Source organism: Brachyistius frenatus, unplaced genomic scaffold (assembly GCF_029030835.1).
Source record: "Brachyistius frenatus isolate BFR_SWC_R1_liver_20210118 unplaced genomic scaffold, ASM2903083v1 Contig_2, whole genome shotgun sequence".
In the NCBI taxonomy this organism is placed as follows: domain Eukaryota; kingdom Metazoa; phylum Chordata; class Actinopteri; family Embiotocidae; genus Brachyistius; species Brachyistius frenatus.
In genome coordinates this window covers 3,460,318-3,482,009 of record NW_027210601.1, presented here as the reverse complement: position 1 = coordinate 3,482,009, position 21,692 = coordinate 3,460,318, and the positions used below count along the sequence as shown (strand labels likewise).

General features: G+C 39.4%; 1 protein-coding gene across 7 annotated transcripts in view; it reads left to right on the top strand.

Annotated features, from left to right (window-relative positions):
• Nucleotides 1–366: 366 nt before the first annotated feature.
• Nucleotides 367–21,692, top strand: part of LOC138618276 (myocyte-specific enhancer factor 2D homolog) — a 29,703-nt gene continuing 8,377 nt past the window's right edge. For 2 of the 7 annotated variants that reach the window (XM_069693943.1, XM_069693911.1), the window contains exons 1-8: nucleotides 367–542; nucleotides 8,818–9,192; nucleotides 14,259–14,462; nucleotides 15,133–15,270; nucleotides 15,973–16,189; nucleotides 17,588–17,644; nucleotides 18,284–18,465; nucleotides 20,746–20,775. In XM_069693943.1, the coding sequence (XP_069550044.1) occupies nucleotides 9,139–9,192; nucleotides 14,259–14,462; nucleotides 15,133–15,270; nucleotides 15,973–16,189; nucleotides 17,588–17,644; nucleotides 18,284–18,465; nucleotides 20,746–20,775 (882 nt within the window). In that variant the 5' untranslated portion in view covers nucleotides 367–542; nucleotides 8,818–9,138. Of the gene's footprint in view, nucleotides 543–8,817; nucleotides 9,193–14,258; nucleotides 14,463–15,132; nucleotides 15,271–15,972; nucleotides 16,190–17,587; nucleotides 17,645–18,283; nucleotides 18,466–20,712; nucleotides 20,776–21,692 lie in introns of all 7 variants that reach the window. The other 5 variants (XM_069693935.1, XM_069693901.1, XM_069693954.1 and 2 more) reach the window with 3 other exon arrangements.

Here is a 21,692-nt window from a genome sequence, read left to right as displayed (position 1 = left end):
GAGAACCCCCACATGCCTTAACAGGCGCTTATTCGCCGTTTACGGGTCTGTGGTGGTTGTAGACCGGAAAAACAAATGGCCTAGCGGGTTCTCTTATGGAAAGCAGGCAGGGCACAGTGGGGCTACAGTGACATTTTCCCCACATGCAAAATCATGCAAAAGGTAAATACTGAGGCGGAGGGATACAAACACTGTTGCAGAACATGGCCGTCACCTCCGTCATGTCCTCTCTCGCAGACCCGCCCACTCAGGCGACACTGATCTGCGATTGGACGAGAAGTTCGCACGTCAGCCCCTTATTGGATTTGCGATGGGTCAATCACGGGCTAATGTCAATGACGTCGATCGTGCATTGGGTACGCTGTGTCGCCTGGGTGGACAGTATAGTTACTTCAACATTAAATGGAATAAAATGCCGTGGATCCATGTAAATAGAGACGTCGCTTCAGCGTATTTAATTAATGCTTCTTAATTAACGCGGGTGACCTCTGGAGCGGGCGGTGGCAGGGCCTATTGTCGGTGTTTATCAGCAATATTTCAGGGTAAGTGGAGTGATACATTTCCTTCCTGCGTCTTTTTCCTCGCACGGGGTCCAGACGTATTGCTTTATTATTTAAATATAGCGAAGTAATAAGCGACACAGTACTGGTTTGTCACACGCAGTCTTCATGTAAACACAACATATTTATAATACGAGTTAAAGTAGTGCGTACTCCAGCTCGTCTAGCCGAGTTGTATGGAGAGAAGAGAGAGATAGAGAGAGGAAGGTAATGGCTGTCGGTCGGACTCGTAACTAGAAAAATTGTGAAATGGCCTGTGAATAGTAACATTAGCTCGTCCTTTGCTTTGTAAACCCACCCCGGCTATGTTGTCCTACAGGGGTACGTCTGGTTTGGTTGGAGAAAAACAACAACAACAACCAACAACCAACCCCACACCATCTGACACCAGTCTCGGCTTCAGATGTCAGATTAGATCCTGTAGGGTACCTGTCTGCCGTCAGTGGGCCTGCTCAGTCTCCACACTCCTCCATCTGTCATCATGGTTGTAGGATACAGCTGTGACCACTGCTGCCACTTTGTTTTAAAAAAAATAATATATATATATCATTTTAACCTCATGGGAACTCCACGTACCAGATCTGACATGGCCATTAGTTTGAATGACATTAAGGAGAGAACAGTAACCACACATATATAAGAGAGCTTTTGTTCACCCGGCTGCATTTTTCCAGTGTTTGAAGCCTCAATCTTAACAAGAGCCTGAGGAAAAATTATAATATTTCCCTGCACCGGTTCTGCTTTAAGTGTGTGAAGAGATGTTGGCTTAGGTTTTGTACCAGAGACACAAATATTAAAACACCAGGGGCCAAGCTGTGATGCTGACATTTGCGTGGTCTTATTTACTGTATATTTTAACTGTACCTTAAGAGCATCCCCAGTCAGACAAACGAGGGCACTGATGATGGTTTAGCATGAGGCTGCATGTATTCAGTGGCTGGCCTGTGCAGCCATGATTTTCTCTGTCCTCCCAGGGTAGATGGCAAAGCTGCTGGGCTAGAAGTAGGCCAGTTTGACAGGGTGATCCACCGCTGTGAGGCGTCCCTGCAGATGGATTCATATCAACATCTGTAGGTGGTACAGTCCCAGCAATCAACAGCATTGGTTTCACGAATAATATCTCTACCACCAGCCGCTTTATTGCAGTGTTTATTATGTGCCTTGGATTAAGCTCAAAATCATTGTTTCTAAAGGTTTCAAACTGTCACCTTATTGTTTGAATTGCAAAGACTCCCAAGTCATGTTTCTGTACTGGCGTCTCGGCAGGATCAACATATTAGGGAGCCAAAAACCTCGCTATCGTCGAAGAAAATATTTTATTGAAATGCTTAAAACAATATTTCTGTCGAACCTTCCCGTCTCTGTGGTAGGATTTGAGCTGACAAAGCGGGGAGCGGTTGCCAAGATGAACAGAATTAAACAGTTTCTCCAGCAACAATTCTTTAAGACAGCATCCAGGTGTTGAGTTATCAGCATCATTTATGCTACAGGAATTTAAACTTTTACTTCTTATGTCAGATAAAGTCTACCGCTGTTCAAAAAAAAAAAAATCAAACGGGTAATAATATTTTATGTTTTAGCACAGATTTATATTGTTGATTTATGGAAATCAAATGCATAATAAAAAAATCAGCTCAATTTATATCTAAGGTCAAGAGAAGCTGAGAATATGTAGGTTTTTTGAAAAGACAGAAATATGTAGAGTTTTCCAGTGCACATTAAATACAGTGGGAGCATTTTTCATTCCAACTTTCATCCTTCTATCTTGTTAATATCCTTCAGGTATGTAGAGAAAGTTGTAGTTTATTTTCATTTTTCACAATATGGAAATTTGCATTTTTCCCTGAACTTCCCCTTTAAGGCTCACCGTGCAGGATTTAAAGGGATCTTTAGGCAGAAATTGAATATAATATTCAGAAACTAATAACCGTTGAGTTTTCGTGACGTTAAAATGAGTCTTTAATATTTAACAGAGAGCGTGTCCTCCACCACACAATGTGTCATGTTGCACTGCCAAGTTTTTTACCTAGAAGAGACCGACAAAACACTGGATTTAGAGGGGGCCTTCAGTGTTTTATCACTCTTGCATGCTTGAAAGGAGAGGGTGAGGTAACGGCTATTCAGTTGTTTGTAATCTACAGTCTCACCGCTAGATGCCACTAAATCTTACACACCGCTCCTTTAAGAAATTTGGTGCTAATCGTTAGCATTTTACTCCTAAACATGCTACGAAAACGGAAAATATTTTTTGCTAAGTCTGCTTCGGCAAGAGATTTTGCCAGGTTGAAGATATTTACTTTCCTTACATCTCCTTTTCATTTTGTCATGTTGAAGGAGAACAGGACATTCAGTTCGAAAGGTCAAATGTTGACTTGTTTACCAATTATAACTTGATAGAAAAACACAGGAGGAAATTATCCAGATGCAAATTTAAATTTAATTTTTTTACAGTATATAATTTTAACAATCTTGTCTAGTCAGCGGTTCAAGGCTCAATCAGCCGGATGTTTTGTGAAAACTGGCAGTTTTATTTAAAGTTGATGCCATGTGGTGCTGAAACGACTCATTAATTAAAGAGTCGACAGACAAAAAGTTCTGTCAAACCTTTTTTACGAAAATATACAATACTCCTTGAATGTAGCCCCTTAAATGAGAGGACATTCTTCTTTTCTTGGTCATAGATAATGGTAAACTAAATATGTCTGGATTTGATCTTCTTGTATCTGGATAAAATGTTGAAAATGAGGATGCCACTTGGACTCTGGAGAATTGCAATAGGCATTTTTCTCTATTTTCTATTCAAAATAGTCAGCATATTAATTGGTCGTGAAATAGTTGCAGCTCGTATTGCTTATAGCCAACATGAATATATTAACCTTTCACGACTGAATGTTGCTTCATACTGTCAGATGTCAGGTTGATGCAAAGTAACAGGACCTTCCACTGTGGGCACAAATCAACGCTGTCCACCTTTGACGAGCCGAGATTGAGCCATTAAGTCATAAACCCTTGTCTGAGAGCAGTGGACGGGCAAACCCCGCTGCAAGTCCTGTTTGGGGCACTGACCATTTATCTCAGGGCTTTGGCACATTTCATTGGCCAGTGCATAATCTGCTAAAGGTCACTGCCACTAATTACACTACTCCAAAACAGACAGATGCCTACCCTGAGCTTGATTGCGTTCTCCTTCATCAGAAGAATATTTGAGGGTTGCATAACCATCACTTAGATGATTCGAATAACATATGCGTGGATCTTTTTTTTTTTTTTCTTTTTCTTTTTACCACAATGCCCGAATGCTTTGTAAACTCGGTTCAGCCAAAAGTCACTCATTGACCACCATTATACTCTTTTTCTGTCGTATATTCCAGCATGTGTTTAGACTAGTAAACTGTCTTTTCGGTATCTTTGGCTACTCGTCTTTTCAACGTGCGAGTTTGGTTTGGCTGGATGCAGGGCTCAGTTTTAGCCAAGCAGCGACCTCGTTATCTTGGTGTCCAATCAGTCCTCTGGCCAGCTCCTAATTGAGCCATCAGCGCCTTAAGGGGGAAGAGAAAGGATGAACGTGTCAATTACAGTAATGAGGGGGCAGCCATGCAGAGGGCAGTCAGGGAGAGGGAGGCCAGACAGAAGCCTCGCGGTGTCGACCCATTCTGGTCAATTCACAACTAATCAAAGATAATATTGTAGCCTGACAGTGGCAGAGTTAGCGGAGTCAGTAGGGAAGACCATTCTTTTAATCATTCTTTGCTCTAGCAGCTAGGTATCTCTACATTACATGTTGTGGTAATTGTTTAGAGTTGGTGCCTTACAGTGAGAGCTAATGAAGGATGATGTGCAGCACTGCTGTGAATACTGATTTCATGTATGAAAAGCTCCACCTAAGCAAAGCTCAGATCACACATAACTATATCTGTAAAGTACCGTGTTAGTTTGGAGGGTTCTTTGATTTATTGCGGGTCTGTATATATTGTTGTTTAATACTGGACATCATCACAGGGTATGTTCTCATATTATCGATGCCATTATTGATTTTTGGCCGCAAGAAATTGCTGCGTAAATGTCATACAGCATTTGATTTCTGAAATGTAAATGCTTTCCTAACTGGACATACTCTACTTGTATGGAGAAGTTACATGTTTTAACAGCAGTAGCGGTTAGCACGGGGTACCTGGAAAGATTGTGCAGCAGTTCATTTGAGCCAAAAGCAGCTATGATATTGCGCTAAAACAATTACTCAAAATTAACTGATTAATCATCAACAATGGCAAGTTATTATTAATCAAGTAAAACTGCCAGATATTTATCTAGCACAGAAGTGCTTATCTTTGGGTTTTTGCCTTTTTTTCCCCTCTCTTTTTTTTTTTTTTTATAAGGCAAATCAAGACATTTTTTAAGTAATCAAATTGATCTCCTTGAAATGGTGACGGTCATTTGGTATTTTTCTTTTGTCACCCAATATATAGAATTAAGTGTTTGGTCAATGAAAGGTCCCAAAAAATAGCTAAAAAGGCCAATCCTGACTTTTCTAATAATAGCTAACGCTGCTTAAAGCTAATGATTTTTTTTTTAGCATTACCTAACGTTTCTTCTACTGTAACTATTAGCTAACATTAATGTTAGACTTGGTGCTAGACAGACTAGGGACGGGCCGTAGCAGCAATCCCACCGCAATTTCTCCAGGAATTGCATAGTCTGGTTTTTCACGTGAGGTTACATGAGTCCGAGGATGCGTTGTTGCTTAAAACAATCATGGCCGACTGCCAGCGAGTTAATTTATGTTATAGTAAAATGCACCGTACGCCAAACACCTGATCCTCTCGTAGCTAACAAGCAGAAAAGTCGTAAAGAGCCAGCTGCTGCCTGTCCAAGTAGCAGCAGTAGTACGAACAAAGTAAAAAAATAAATAAATAAAAACCCAGCAAAGTAAACATTTACCAGATCATCACGTCTCGTATGAATTCGGATCCATCCAAGCCTCCGTTGGAGGTGGAACCCGCTACGCTGGACTTTTTAACATCCTCTGATTAATTCTCAAGCTGAACATGTGTTGAAATGTGATTTGTGGAGGCCCCATGTGCACTCCAGTGGTGTTTTCATTTTTATTTATTTTTTTCCGTCTGGCCTAACAACAGTCCCACAGGAAAGCATGGATGTCGAGGGTCAAGACTGCAGGGAAAACTTAACACAATTGCCACAGTGCTGAGTCCACGTGTTGGCAGGAGAATGGATTTTTAGCTCGTGTGTTTTAGAAAATATCAGTTGGAGATGAAATTGTTTGGGAGTTAAAGATGTAAAAAAAAAAAAAAATAGTGTATGTTTTCACCACGTTAAAGAGACGTTGAGATCCAATTTGCGGTCACCACCTCATTATCATTTTCGCACGTGTGTGTTTGCTTCTATTTACAATATTTAACACACAAATACAAAAATGTCCGTAATAAAACCTGAAACAATACATACGTGAAAATGTGTAACTCCACTCACCATACAATCATAGTGGAAGCAAGGGTCGGTTAAGACTGGTTGATAGTTTATAAGTGAATAGCGCTGCAACTATGTTAATTTCATTGTCAGTTAATCTGAGAGTTATGTTCTTGATTGATTATTTTGTCCATAAAATGTCAAAAAACACAGAAAAATGATCATGTTCCTTCCTTGTTTTCACCCGAACAGCAGTGCAAAAACTGAAGATCACAAAGAAAACCAGCAAATTCTCAAGTGTGAGGATTTTCTGTCGTTCAATTAATGAATCAATCAAACAACTTTTCCTTCCAGCTCCAGGGAGCGCTTGATTTAATGCACCAGACCAGCCAAGCTGAATGCAAAGCGTCAGAATTGCACCTGACTGTGTTTAATTAAATGTTAATGCTAAAATTGTGCCTAATATATGACTAATTGTGCAACCCCACTGTGAAGATAAATCCCAGTTGTGGATGTATTGAAAGCTTTCACCTCAGGCAGGATAAGTGCGGCCGTGTATATATATATATCAATGAATTTTAACCCGTGTACATGATGTTGCTGCCACACTTGGCACAACAAAGCAAAGTGAAAGTGACAAACTTACTGTTATTTCAGTTCCAGCTTAATCTGTAAGATTATGAATTATAACATATAAAAAAAGCAGGTTATGACTGATACTATAGAGAGAGAAGCCAGTTTATCTATTTTCATATCTGCGTGTTTCTCAAGGACAGAAACCAGTATGTTAGATTTCTCAAAGATTTTTTTATTCATCAATTCTTCCATTATTTTCATTCATTCATTCATTCATTCATTCATTCATTCATTCATTCATGCAGTCGTGGCTCCCTTCATACAAATGGATGACGAATTCAGAATATGTAATAACTTTATTTATATAGCACCTTTTAAAAACAGAGTTTACAAAGTGCTCTACAGAGAAGCAAAGCATAGTCGTACATAACGTCAATACCGGTAAACGTTTAAGAAAACAGGAGGCAAAAAAAGACCGTACCATAAAGGTAATGAATACAAGAAAACCAAACAAATAACCAAAACGAGCAAATGGACTAGAAAACAAATAAATGAATAAAATAAACAAACAAAAACAGGGGAACAAAAGAACTGCATAAAAGGACGTAAAATGACGACATCACTTAAAAGCAATTCTATAAAAATGTGCTTTAAGAAGTGATTTAAAAGAAGTCGATGATTCTGCAAGCCTTATCTCCTCAGGTAGGTCGTTCCAAAGTCGAGGGGCCCTAATGGCAAAAGCACGGTCACCCTTTGATTTAAGTCTCGACTTTGGAACGGCCAGAAGGACCCCGCCGGAGGATCCAAGGCTGCGAGTTGGCTCATATGGGGCTAACATTTCAATAATGTAGCTCGGGGCCAGACCCAGGCGGGCCTTTAAAAGTGATCAACAAAATCTTAAAATCAATTCTAAAACCAACCGGGAGCCGGTGGAGAGAGGCCAATATGATCAAAATAAAATACCTGACAGTGACAGTGAGATCGTAGTAGAGTACAGCCTACAAATACATCCCTATCCTGTATTTGCTAACAACACTGCCGGCTCATGTTATTGACATCGAGATATTCTGTGTTTTCATAATTTGTCAGTTTTACCAGGACCAAAGCCAGATCAGTTATTAGAGCTTTGTCAAGCAGCCTCAACTTGTACTTCTGCCGCTGAATCGGCTATCAAAGGTCTAAAGCTGCTTGTAGCGAGTCCTCTCCGCTGACAACTGTTCACGGAGAATTTCCTTTTAAAGTAAAACGATATTGATTGTTTCAAGGTTGGCACCGAACGGTCCTAACAGGGCTTCAGCAGGCATCATGTGTGAGGAAAAACATTTTCACTGTTTTCGTGTACTTTCTGATGACTCACGTGTTCAAGTGCTTCAGTTCTTTGTAGGGCCGCAGTAAATCAGTTCTAGCATTGATGAATCCCCTGAAGTGAATCATCGTTTAGCTGGTAAAATGTTGATTGACAAATGTTAGCGGCTTATTTTGTAGCTGTAAATCGTAATTCCCTTCAACATAAACATAACTAATAAAACATCTTGGACTTTAAGTGGGAAATAAAAGTTTTGTGTTCCGTTGTGGAGAAAGCAAGAAAATCCTCGCATTTTGATTACATTTTTCATAAACTGATCAGGGACATAAGCTCCTCGTCAGGACCAGTTCATCTTCCTGTTCTTGAATTGAGCTTATTATTTACTTATACCCACAACTTTTCACGATGCTGTTGTAGAACCACGAGAGTAACACGCATCACTCGTGCAGCTTTGCCCGCTGACGACACAAACACAACTTCACTCTTGACGGTCTTCTTCAAAGATTGAGATAAAATTTAAAAAAAAAAATCAGTTTAATGAAGCGCCTTTTCCCCTTTCAATCCGTTTGGTATCTATGGATGATGGCGAGGGTTTGAACGATCCAAATGTTTGGCACCAAAATTGAGCAACATTGTCAAATTGCCTTGAATTATTTGCTTGAACAGCCCCAGACTTCCTGTGCGTTGGACGTATGATTGTGGTGCAAAGTGTGTTGGCTCGTGGTCGTCGCTCTCTTAAACAGAGCGCGTTGCTGTCTCTGTCCTCCAGTTAGTTTGACTGTACGGCAAGGTCACGTTGCTGTGTTACTTTCCAAACAACAAGCATATGGTTAATTAGTGCACGATTCCCATCAACAGATCTGGATTCATTTCCCTCGTACGTCTCGTCTCGTTCTGGCGTTCGTCTGAGTGGTTTTGTGAGTAACACGTTTGTCTCTTTCTGTCCTGCAGGAGTCGGAGCGACGTCCTCCTCACCAGCAGCAGCTGCAGGGAATTTTGTCCCTCTAGTCCCTGTTGTACAAACAATGAACTGAGGACCTCGTCCACCTCTTAACCTCTCACGTCTCCACTCTTCCCACTCGCTGCCCGTCAGTCAAGGAGTCAACCGCGTTGCCTCACCTCACCTGGACAGAGAAATGTGTGCGTGTCCCTGTGCTCGGATGCATGACTGTGTCTGAGTCTTTTCGGGCTGCACTTCCTCGCTCACCTTTCCAGAGGCAATTCTTCACTTGACTTGACTCGCTACATTTGTCTTCACCACTGCAAAGCATCATGGGTAGGAAAAAGATTCAGATCCAACGGATCACCGACGAAAGGAACAAGCAGGTGAGTTCAAATTTTCTCCGATTTTTCTCTGATTGTTGTTCTGATATTTGATTGTTGCGAGGTTTAGTCTTTTGATTAATTTGCTCATAAAAACACCATTTTATACGTTACTGTACAAATCGTGCAGGTTAGAGGGTGAGGGGATAACCCTGGTTGTTTTCTGTTGCTGCATTTTACAGATGTTCCCTAAACGCCCCACATGCAGGTCATCAACAGACGCAACAATTTACCAATTTTCCCTAAACGCCTCACGTGCAGGCTATCCATAGACACTACATTTTACAGATGCTCCTTAAATGCCTCACATGCAGGTTATTGGTAGACGGCTGTGAACAGAGACAGCGCACACAATTTGTGTGTGGCCAAAGAGTTTGAAACAAGTGACATGAGATGTGCTGATGTAAGATTTAAGTTGAAACTGAGTGATTTCTATCTATGTGAGCAGGCCACTGAAGGAAAGTACATATATATATATGCAAAATGCTGTATTTGGCTCATTGACACTGATTAGATTTAGTCCTGTGTCAATGTAGCTAAAGTTATGCATTTTAAAATGAAAATATGCCGAGGTATCAAATTTGGTATCGAAGTACGCTACTAAATAGTATCAAAACATTTCGGTCGGTGCCACAAAAATATCGACATTCGGTATGCAGCCTTTCTTGTCAGCAAATCGCTAAAGAGCTTTGATTATCAGGTTATTGGTGATGCCTCATTTTCTCTTATTTTATCAAATCTGATTGGTCCGCTTTCCTTTTCTTTGTCTTTTTTTGTTTGTTTGTTCACACATCAACACGTGTAACATCACGTTGTTTTCACTTTGTCTCCTCCTCCCTTGGCTTGCCACCACTTTCTTATATTGAGAAGCCTGTAAGCTTGCTCTCCTGTAGGTTGTCATTGCGATATTAACACAACAAAATTGCTCCACGCAAAACCAAGAAGAAACGAGCAATTTCCTAGACACATTATTCTAAAGATAATTTGAAAAACAATGTGTTTAATTAAGAGTCATAAACACTTCTGTTTCAGTCAACAGAGCAGTCTCAGGCTTCATTTAGTAGCTGCTCTGGAGCTTTTGGTCATATCCCCTTATTTTCCTCCGCACACACAGTTTGTCAAAAAATGAGTTTAGCTTAGACTTTTTATGAGCACTTCAAGTACTCCTTGCTCATGTTTGCTTAAAAGTTTATATTAAATTGGTATTTTTATAAAAGCAAACTGTTTGCTTCGTGGATTAACAATAGATATCATATTTCCATGGTCAGCATGGTACAAGTAAAATAATCTTAGCATGTTTCTATCAACATTACAATTGAAGTGAATGCACCAACTGAACCATTTTCCATGTTTTCTTGCGAAAAAAATCACTCGTAAAGTGTTCTTAAAATAGACAATATTCTTTTTATGGATTGACTTGAGAGCGGAGAGCCCAAGGAGGCTTTATTTAGAGATCCAGCTGCTTAGAGTATGATACAATACTGTTTTATTATAACATCTTCTGTTGTGTGCTTTTCAAACCAAAGATGGTGTTCTCCTGGCAGTACATGGTGAAGATTGTTAATAAGTAAAAGACTATGTGCATTTTAAGCACTGATTGACTGACCAAAGAACTAGTGAAAAATTCAGTTTACATGGTCATGAAAAGAATCAGACTGTGAAGCAAAAATGAACAGACCATAACAATATGATAAGGGTGTGGAGTATATTGAAGGGGTCATGTTTTCGTACCAGTCAGAGTTATTTGGGGGATTTTACATGAGGGCACAGCAGGATGGGAGTCAGGTCGTGACATTGGTCCGGCCCTGGACAGCTCTGTAGTTGATTTAAAGGCCTCAAGTACTCAAAAGCAGGCTCTTCCCTATATTTGCCTTTTCAGCTCCATTCGTTGTGTCCTTTATCTCCTCAAAAGTCTTCACTGCATGAAGCTGCCATCCCACTTCACCGTAATGACGGTGCTGGATGAGCGATGAGATGAGAGTCTGAGTTCTGCCAAACAAAGTGCTTTGTATCACAGCTGAAAAGTTCAATTATGTTTTCATCACGGCACAGAATATTTTGCCTTTTTTTCTCTCTCTCTCTCTCTCTCTCTCTCTCTCTCTCTCTCAATCTTCAAGCATAGTCAGTTTTTCCATGACTGTTTTTTGTGGACATTTTACAGACGGTCCAGATTTGTGCAATGCTGCGTTGATTGTTCTTTTTTGATAGATCCGCTATCACAACCAGCAGCGCTTCTCCTTTCGTTTCTGTTTTCTCAGTTGGGTTAGATGAGTAAATAAAATGTTGATATGGTATTATTTCGGGTGTTTTTCCCCTTTCAAATGTTTTTGTGAACCACCAAGAAATGTTTTAAATTATCATATCGTCCAGCTCCATCTCTTCACAGCTGAATCAAACTGAACTGAATCTTACAGTTGAGGATTATAGGTTTATAGCCATGCTGCTGTAGGTCTGCGTTATTACTTTGACATGAATGTTTTTAATGTCGTTTTTGTTTCCTCTGTGTGTTTTCTGTGACTGTCAACTGTTTTGTTACTGTTACATGGTGACTTTACACTTAAATTTAATTAGCTTTAAACTTTACACAGAAAGAACAGACGCTTGAGCTTTTCATACAGTAAATATCATACAAATTGTCTCTGAAAACATTGTTGAATAACTTAAATACCTTGTCTCTGCAACTTTGTGAAGAAATATATGCAAATATAAAAACAAAAAGCATTAACATGATGTTGGCACATGACAAATATTTTTTATTCAGTTTGAGCTCATGTCACACCAGTTGGTCCATGGCACACCATGAAGAAGCTGTAATGTAGGAATTGGACACTTTCAACCAAACCTCAGAGGTTTTCACTGCTGTGATTGTATTGAAAATTAACCAATACACCTTACTTAAAATTTCATTTTATGTTGTACCACAGTGAACTCCAGTTGGACTTCAGTATAATCTTCATGCATCGTTCAAGCACGCTGTCTCACTTTACAGAGCACATGTAATAATGGCAGAAGCATTGGGAACTCGACTGAAATGAGAGAAATCAGTCAGCAGTCTGTTAACTATTTTTAGTTTAAGTTCCTTGGATACAAGTCTGCCCAAATAAATAAGAATCATCAGAGAAGCTAAAAATATCAGTAAATAGAAATCTTGAGAGTTGTATTAATAGAGAAAACTCTTGTTTGAATTCAGTAGAAAATGAATAGTCACTGCTTATTGCTTAAAAAACAGAGTTTGAGTGTTATATTGTTTCATTGTAGTGCCAATAATTATGACTCGTAAAGAAAAATGAAAACAAAGATGCTTCAGTATTGAAGCTGAGAACTGACTTCACTGTGTTTCATTGATGGCTCTTTTTTTATTACAGCAGAACTACACGGGATACACAAAACAGTGTTTTATTATTTGTGTCTGCCTTTGTTACTTAATGTGTCTGTCAGTTATGTGACTGTATTTATTTTCTGCATCACAAGGCAGCTGAAAATTCACAGGTCACCGGCTCCTTCTTGTCCTGAACTGTCAATTTCATTTTGATTTGCAAGTCCAGACCTCTTTGTGTGTGAATCACAGAAGATCTGTGCAACGGAGAAACATGTAGGATCCCTCTGCTGTGGTATTTACATCAATAGCTACACATTAAGTCAAGGCAGGTCAGGACTATTTACATAGCACATTTTAAATAAATCAAGAATCAACCATAGTACTGCTCAGCAGCAAACAAAAACTTGAAACATTTAAGCCATCAAAGACAAAATAAGCAACAAAATAAAAAAAATAAAAAATGCAATAATAAGCCAGAATGACACACAAGGACATACATGTGCACTTCATAATGCTTAAAAAAATTAATTAAAATTAAATTAGGCCTAATATGGAAATTCTAGAGAAAATAAATTTCAGAATAGGAGAAATGTGCTCATGTTACGTGTACCAGTCAGGAGACTTTCTGCACAATGCTGAACCAACTGCAACTGGGATGTAAATGTTTGGTTCATTTCAACACACAAAGAGTGGCAATAGTCCAACGTCTAAGTGATAAATGCATGAGGCTAAAAGATAAATGCATGAGTAACCTTCTAAAGGTCTGTAAAAGACAAGGGTTTAGCCTCAGCTACCGCTCCAAGATGTAATCCGCTGATCTAGTTTGAAAGAGGAATTGGAAATAACACCCAGGTTCTTTACAGTATGGTGCCACTGAGCCCAGAAAAGATGAACTATTATCAACTGACACTGCTTGTAGGTGAGAGGGATGAGCAACAAAATCTGTTTTATTTTGATTGAGATTGAGAACATTTTGTGAAAGTTGAGTTTTATCATTGGCCAAGCAACTTATTAAAGGATTTAGAGAAGAACCAGTCAGGTGTTAACATGTAGGTATACCCGAGTATCATCAGCATAAAAGCAATAGAAAATACTCAGTTTTTTGTAAAGATAGATCCAAGAGGCAATTTATATAATGAAAACAAAGCTGGAACCAAAATAAACCCCTGAGGTACCCCACAGGTCTGAGGCAGATTGTGAGAAGTCACCCATGCTAACAAAAGATCTATCCGTCAGATTTAAGCAGTGGAATGGATACTGACGCACTGCTCAAAACCGGAGACAAAAAAAACCTCATGGTCCACAGTATCAAATGCTACAGTAAGATCAAGTAACACAAGAATACCACCAACATCAGCGATGAGAAAAAATATCATTAAAAACGTTTTAAAAAGGCAGAATCAATGCAGTGATATGACTTAAAACCAGATTGAAAAGCCTCCCAGATGCAATTATTACTTATAAAAGGCCGCAGTTGCTGAAAGAGAACGTTTTTCATTACTTTGAGTAAAAAATGCTGGGCAGAGATTGATTTGAAATGTTATAGATCAAAAGGGGCCAATCTGGCCTGCCTGTTAAGAAGTGTTAACTCTGAGAAAAAACATGAGGGATTGGAAAACTGTGAAACCAAAAAATGTTTAAAACTCCATAAACCCAAGCGATCAACGTCAAAAAGAAGTAGTCCACCAAAACTCACGTCTTAGTTTTTTTTTTTCTCTCTGCCCGAACCTTTTCCACTGTTCTCTCACAGGTGACATTTACAAAACGAAAGTTTGGCTTGATGAAGAAAGCCTACGAGCTGAGTGTATTGTGCGACTGCGAGATTGCCCTGATCATCTTCAACCATGCGAACAAGCTGTTCCAGTACGCCAGCACCGACATGGACAAGGTCCTGCTCAAATACACAGAGTACAACGAGCCGCATGAGAGCCGGACCAACGCAGACATCATCGAGGTAAATCCATCACATCGGCCGGGTTATTGTAACTGTGATTGAGCAAAGGTTAGATTTTCAGGTGATCTGAAAACTTTTGTGCACCCTTTGCTAAATTTGTTGACTTCAGGGAGAATTAACCTTAAAACAGTGGAAATTATAAACAGGGTTTATGGACTTATACAAGTTTTCAGGTATACAAGTCTTTTTCAACTCTATTACAGCAGTGTTTTTCCCCCTACCATTGTCTTGGAAGGCAACGTGTCAAGCTTATTACTGAAATGTACAAATCAATTACTGACAAATCAAAATAAACATTGCAGTTTGATGGCGCTAATTCTCCACTCGTGCCATTAGACCACAGAAGGAGAAGAAGAAGAAGAAGAAGAAGGGGGCACAACACGATGACGTCAACAAAATAGCGCCAATCAGACCTCAAACGGTGGAAAACAACGTGCAAATAGTGCTAGAAATATGATATCTTTATTAGATTAATCTAGCTGATTTTATACAGATGAATGGAAACGATTATGCAAAATGAATGCAGTCACCTCAAATTGTCACGACCAGGCGATTATGGAACGATCGGACCGACAGACCTACTTGTACCTCCACGTGGTGCCCTGTGTACGTTCCAAACAACCACACCGACTGATTTACCAACTACTTTCTCTCTTGTTTACATTCATAGACTTTGAGAAAGAAAGGCTTCAACGGCTGTGACAGTCCAGAGCCGGACGGCGAAGACTCAATTGACCAAAGTCCCCTTAATGATGACAAGTACCGTAAGACCACAGAAGACCTGGATGTTCTCTTCAAACGCTACGGAGTAAGTCATCTGAACTTTACTTAATAATCTCATACTTCATACCGAGTATATTTTAATTACAATTAGTTCTGCTTCTCTCTTAATGTGGTGGTCGAACATTCGTCTGCTTTTGTTCTGCTTTGCAGGAAACTGGTACCAGTGTGAAGTTCCTCTATCTTTTTTTTTTATTAATTTTTTTTATCATCATGAAAGATAACAGTTGTAGTTTGAAGGAGCAGTTTTTTTTGGTTACTGTTACATCTGGCTGTAGTTCTAAAGACAAATTTGAAGTGGTCAACGAGACAAAAAGTCAATAACTCCTGCTCACTTGATGCCTTTAAATTATACACAGCAAATAGACTAACACTTAGGTAGGTAGGTAGGTAGGTAGGTATTTACTTTATTAATCCCCGAGGGGAAATTTTTACTTATGACACATCAGTGTTTTGTTTAAGCCTCAACAACCAAAACATAAAACCCATGAAAGACACAGAAAATTGCACTAAAACATAAAAAAAATAAAAAGGGATTTTGGTTGCGTACTAGATGATTCTTGTGAGGTTATTAATGCTTTATTAGCGTTTCATAACAAAATTCGCATACCTCTCATGATATAATCATGAAATTAAGCACAGTAGCAGATGTATTGGTTTTGATTGTCGTACGTAGTAGGAAATTGTACTTTGAGGACTAAAAGTGAAATTATCTGTCTGAATTTTGCAGCAGTCAGCAGCTCCGCCCCAGACGTTCTCCATGCCAGTCACCGTCCAGGCAACCAATCAAAGCACACTGCAGTTCAGTAATCCTGGCAATGCACTGGTAACTACCTCCTATGTAACATCGTCGTCGCTCACGGATACCCACCTCCTGTCGCCACAGCAACCGGCTCTTCAGAGAAATACAGTGTCTCCCGGGTTGCCACAGCGACCAGCCAGTGCAGGTGAGCTAGTGATCTTCTGCTGAGTGTGACAAGACGGCAGAACTGCAGAAACAAACAGTCAATGATCTTCAGTTCAGGAATATTTATACTTTTACACAAATGTCTCTTCTTTAAAAATAACCTCCATTCCAGACTTGTTTGAAGATGTATGTAAAATACTACGTTTGCATAAAAAAAAGTTAATTTATCTTGTCAAAATCATTAGAATTACATCTGCTTTTTCTCACTCATTAAAAAAATAAATTCTGAATCTTAGAATATGCAAATATATTTAATTCCTAAAGTTTACCGACTGGACGCAAGTCCAGTAGGTATTTCATGGTAAAGTACACTGGAAGCTCCAAGTTTTCCAAATCACACTTGTCTAAGTTGAACTGGATCTTAATCGACTTCAAAAAAAATTGATGATTTCCCAAATCATGCTTGTTATCTGGCCCCTTAAAAACCCATTTTCAGTGACCACCGAGAAACCTCCCCCTTCCATGAACTAATGTAAAAACAGCCGTCTAGTTTTAAACTCTTCACGCACGTCATCCTTCAGGGTGAAGCTCAAACATTCAAGTGCAGGAACACGAAAAAAATAAATCACATTTCTGAGTGGAGGGGCACTTTAAATCATGTTTACCTCCTCAAGGACACGATTATATTTGTATGTACTGTAATCAGTTGCTGCACGCTGGTGTTAGATAATCACAGACTGCATTAGAACGTGTATGTATGTGGCCTCATGCCATTGTGCATAATATGCTGCTTAATTTCGGAGCGGAGTTGTGCATTTACTTTCCTCTGGACTAATTTGCACTGTGACATTTCCTACACTCCTTTTATTTACTTTTGTATTACATTTTAATTATTAGTTTATACCTATATGACCTTAATAATAAGGATGAAAGAAGTGCAGTTAATATTTCTGGATTAAGATACAAGATTTAAAGGTTTTATTTGTCAAAAACTGAGACAGTTTGTGCAGTGAAATAGAGGGTAACATGCTCTTGAGGTTGTATCAAACAGGCTGCATTCAGGAATGATATTTAGAAAAAGGGTAATCATACGAACCAAAAAAAGAAATGCAAGATAAATAAATTGATAAGGTAAAACAAAACAAGAAACACAGTATACACTGCTGTATGTATTGGCCCAGTTTTGTTGGCAGGCACGGCACATTTTTCAGTGTACAAAACTATAAAATGTACATATGTACACATTAAGATTTTCCTTTGACAGTTAGTGGTGAAATGTTTATTATTTGAGAATAAAAAGGAAATGCTCATATCACAACATTCGTTAGTCATTCAGGGGCTTTTTTTATTGTATTCATTTAAGAAAATGTGAAAGCTTCTAGTGTGGTTTTAGTCCTTCAGTCTCAACATTTCTATTCATTTAATCTTTTATTAAAAGGTGCTCTTCTTGGAGGCGACTTGAATAATTCAAATGGAGGATGTCCAAGTCCAGTCCGTGAGTATTATTTGTATTTGTATAAAACCTGAGCTTTATCCTTTGTTTATTTCTTCATTTTCGCTGCCAAGTGTTCGTCTGCTGTCCGATGAGTGTTTATTCCTCTTCTCCTCCTCTGCACCTTCTGTGATTGTATTTTACAAAGATCAGGGGATGCCAACGATAACAACAACAGAAATGCACGGGATTCCCAGCACTTCCTCTGGGACTTGTAGTCAGCCTTATAGACCACTATTATATTTTCATGCTGGAAAAAATGTTCTGATATTTAGATTAAGAAGGAGACATCTTTTCAAAATGTTTTGGTTGAATAGTCATATTTATTATCAGAGGACATGTTGACATTAAAAAGATGACACTGCAAAATATTGTAACAGAGGGACTAGATTTGTCTTGACATCATGTCCAATAATCCCCAACGTTTGCACCACGTGACATTTGCTTTGCAGAGACCTTTATTCTGTTGTTATTAACACGTCTTTAAATGATCGCCTCTCTGAACAGAATAACCGTTTGGAAAAGAAACCTTTGGAGGGTTATGCAACTTTGAGGGCGCACGCTGACCATACCCCACCGTCTGCATTCACCTCTTTGATTTTCCTATTGATTTTGTCCATTCGTACCTCCATCTCCCCGCAGCTAATGGATACACCAGTGCCAGGGCCTCCCCAGGCCTCCTCACCGTCTCCAATGGCAACAGTCTGGGGAAAGTAGTTCCGGCCAAGTCTCCACCCCCACCTCCCAGCCCCCAGATGGTCAACAGCCGCAAGCCAGACCTCCGAGTCATCACCTCACAGGGCGGAAAGAGCCTCATGCAGATGGTGAGCTTAACTAAGCCGAACTTGGCCTGTCTGGGTCCATTTAGTTAACACTTGGACCCTTTCAAACAACCTCACTTTGTTCTGTATAACTGCTCTCATCTCTTTTAAAAAGTTGAGTTACCTGAGATAGTCAAACTAAGGACAACAAAGCAAAGACACAGCTGAAACCTTTGAGTCATTCAGGGACATGGAGATACATTTTTATCTCCGAAAAGTATTTCTTCAGTGCCCAACGAGTGAGATGGGAAATTATACAAAAACACTGTGAATTTATGTTGGAGTATCGAATGAATTTCAAGAATTAGACTGAAGATAAGCAGTCTGTTGAGAGGGCTGTTTGCCATCATTTTTGTGTTTTTTAGAAGAGATCTGGAGACAGATCTGTGCTAAATATTTGAGGTCCAACATGTCATTATTTACTCTGGCAAAGTTAGTAAAGTCTCGATGAATCAGCCAACTCCCACCGACATGCTGACGAGGCTTCTCGGAACTTCTTGAACTAAACTTGCATCCACGTTTCTTGTCACCACACGTGACAGTGTATGTTAGCCACCGACAGTTAGTTAGGTCTGTAAAATATTATTTCACACGAGTCTGAAAGTTCATTCCAACCACAAGGTCCATTTAGTGGATGTTCTGGAGCTTTCACTCGCTTCACAGAATCTTTCTCAGTTTGCCCAGTTATTGTATTTTCTATGTACAAATTTCCATAGAAAAGCTGCTCTTCTAATTCTCCTATTTACATTGATCGAACGACTACGATTACTGTGAAAAGAGTCGCTCGTCACAATAAACCCACGGGGAGTTATCACCTCAGCCAACACATCATCCATTACATTAGATGTGCTAATAGGCCGTATCTATTCAAACTGTCAGTTGTTAATTTACACGTGTCGCTAATGTTAAAAATAGAAAAGCTGGCCTTACTTTACTGTTTGCAAGGTTTTGAGTTTCAGACAGCTATCGTTTACGCTGCTAGGCAACATCTCGCTAAACAGCAACGAGGTCACATGGCTCGACCAGGAGAAATGAACAAAGTGGCAAAGAGAAATTGTCTCTAATTGCTGTCAGTCTCAAGAACAGAGAACAGTGATGTGTTCTGCAACACGATTATATTAAACTCTCTTACCTGTAACTTCTCCACATCACTTTATTTCCTTTGCGGTTTCCGTTGCATAATTCTCTGCTGTCTTTTCTCCTCCTGCAGTTCTCCCTCAACCTCACATTGTTTACGTCCTCAAGTCATTTTTCTTCTTACCTACTGTTATTTTAAACCTCTAAATTCACTGAATATGATTTACATTTAGAATTACATTTGCATGTTTCTCACTGCATTGGAATTTATTATGATTTCTGGAAGGTGAGAGCGTTCATACAAATAGCCGTAGCTCCAATCTCTTTGGCTCAGGGTCAGCTTTAGCTGTCTTTAACCACAGTTTCATACTGACACATTTGTTTATAACAGGAAAATAAAAACCTGTTGTATGTTATAAGGGCTCTGTTAAACTGTAGAATTCCTTAGCGTCAATCCAAACCTGCAAGATAGTCAGAATCACATCATTTTCAGGTGTAAAAGGTGATAATACGGCCCGGTTGTGTTTACAGCCTGTTTCACTGCCTCTAATTATATTGCAGGTTTCAGGACTTTTAGTTTACACACTGAGTACACGGTCTGTAGTGCAATGGGTTGTACTTGGTCTCTTAAGTAATCTCATTGACATGAAACCAGGTTTTAGACGGTTAATCGCGCAATCGCTTTCTGCCGTCTCAAGTTAGCAACGCTTCAACAATGTGCCAGATCAAACTTTATTTAAGACCCACATGCCCATGGGCGCAAGTACATTAGGAATCTGAACAAGGTGAGCTCTGGATGGGAAAATGACAACTGCGTCTGAATGGCTCCGCTTTGCGCCGGGTGTCAGATAGAGGCATAAAAGTTCCTTTTTTGACCTTAAAACAGTGATATTTGCAGAGGAAGATTGTGTGACATAATTGAAAGCTCCAGACCGTTGACACCAGTTATTCTATTTGTGTTGGTCTACTCTATGACGACTGTACGCAGGCAGAGTGATGCTAACCCCTCAACCTAAGACCCCACACATCTAGTAATCAACACAAACATAATTATTTCTATGTAAACTTTGCAAAAAAAACCACACAAAAAAGCCCAGCGACATCGATGAAGTCGCTGCCGAACTGCAGTAAGTAGTTTTATTATTGTTCTTTTTTTATTTTGAATCACTCTAGACTTGTAACCCTCTCTGTTACCACCCTTTGCAGACAGAGGATGAGCTGGAATTGGTAAATGAGGTGATTTCCCCCACGTCAGTCACTCGCATGAGTCGATGGCTGTCGACTGTCGCACATTATTAGCATGAATACGACACTCCGCAGGAGTTTTTCTCATTGTTTTGTTTTTGCTCAACTGACATTTTTCTCAGGATGGTTTGTGGTTTCCACCTGACTGCATGTGGTTCACAGCTCATGGATGTGTTGTTCCAGCATCTCTTCAGAATCATGAACGTCTCAGTGATAATGTGGAAATATAAAAGTAATTCAGACCTCCACTCATGTCATCAGTTCACAGCGCTTTTATCAGAGCTGTCCTCGAGTGATCCCGTCAGGTTTGAATCGGGCCCATTGCCTTCATCGTATGATGCCACTTAAAGCATGGCTGTCTCCTCACTGGACATTGCGGCGCGAAGCGCCTCAGAGCATGTTCCCCGTTCACTGACACTCACACCGACTCATTTCCACCTTCCACCGAAAATAAAAACTTGTCAATCGGAGAGAAAAAACAAACTGGCATTACATTAAAGGCATTTCACTCAAATGTTTACCTCAGTCGCATCTTTACGTTTACCTCCAAAACCAATATGTACATACAGACATGATTAGACGAATGATGAATTATTAGATTGAAATAAAAGTTAACCAGCAGGGTTTTTTTTTTTTTGCAAAATAATTTGGTTCGAGTTTTTTTTTTTTTTTTATGCTTTTCTCTGTCATTTATGAGAATAAACTGAATCTTTGGGTTTTGGACCGTTCAGATAAAACAAGCAGTTTAAATATTCCAGAATTTTCTGACAAAATGTATTATTTTGGAATAAAAATAATCATTAGTGGCAGCCCCATAAATTATGCTCTCATAAAATATTTATAGTACAGGAAAATGTTATTTATCCTGAGAGTGATTTACAAAAATTAAAGACTAACTCGCCGATGGA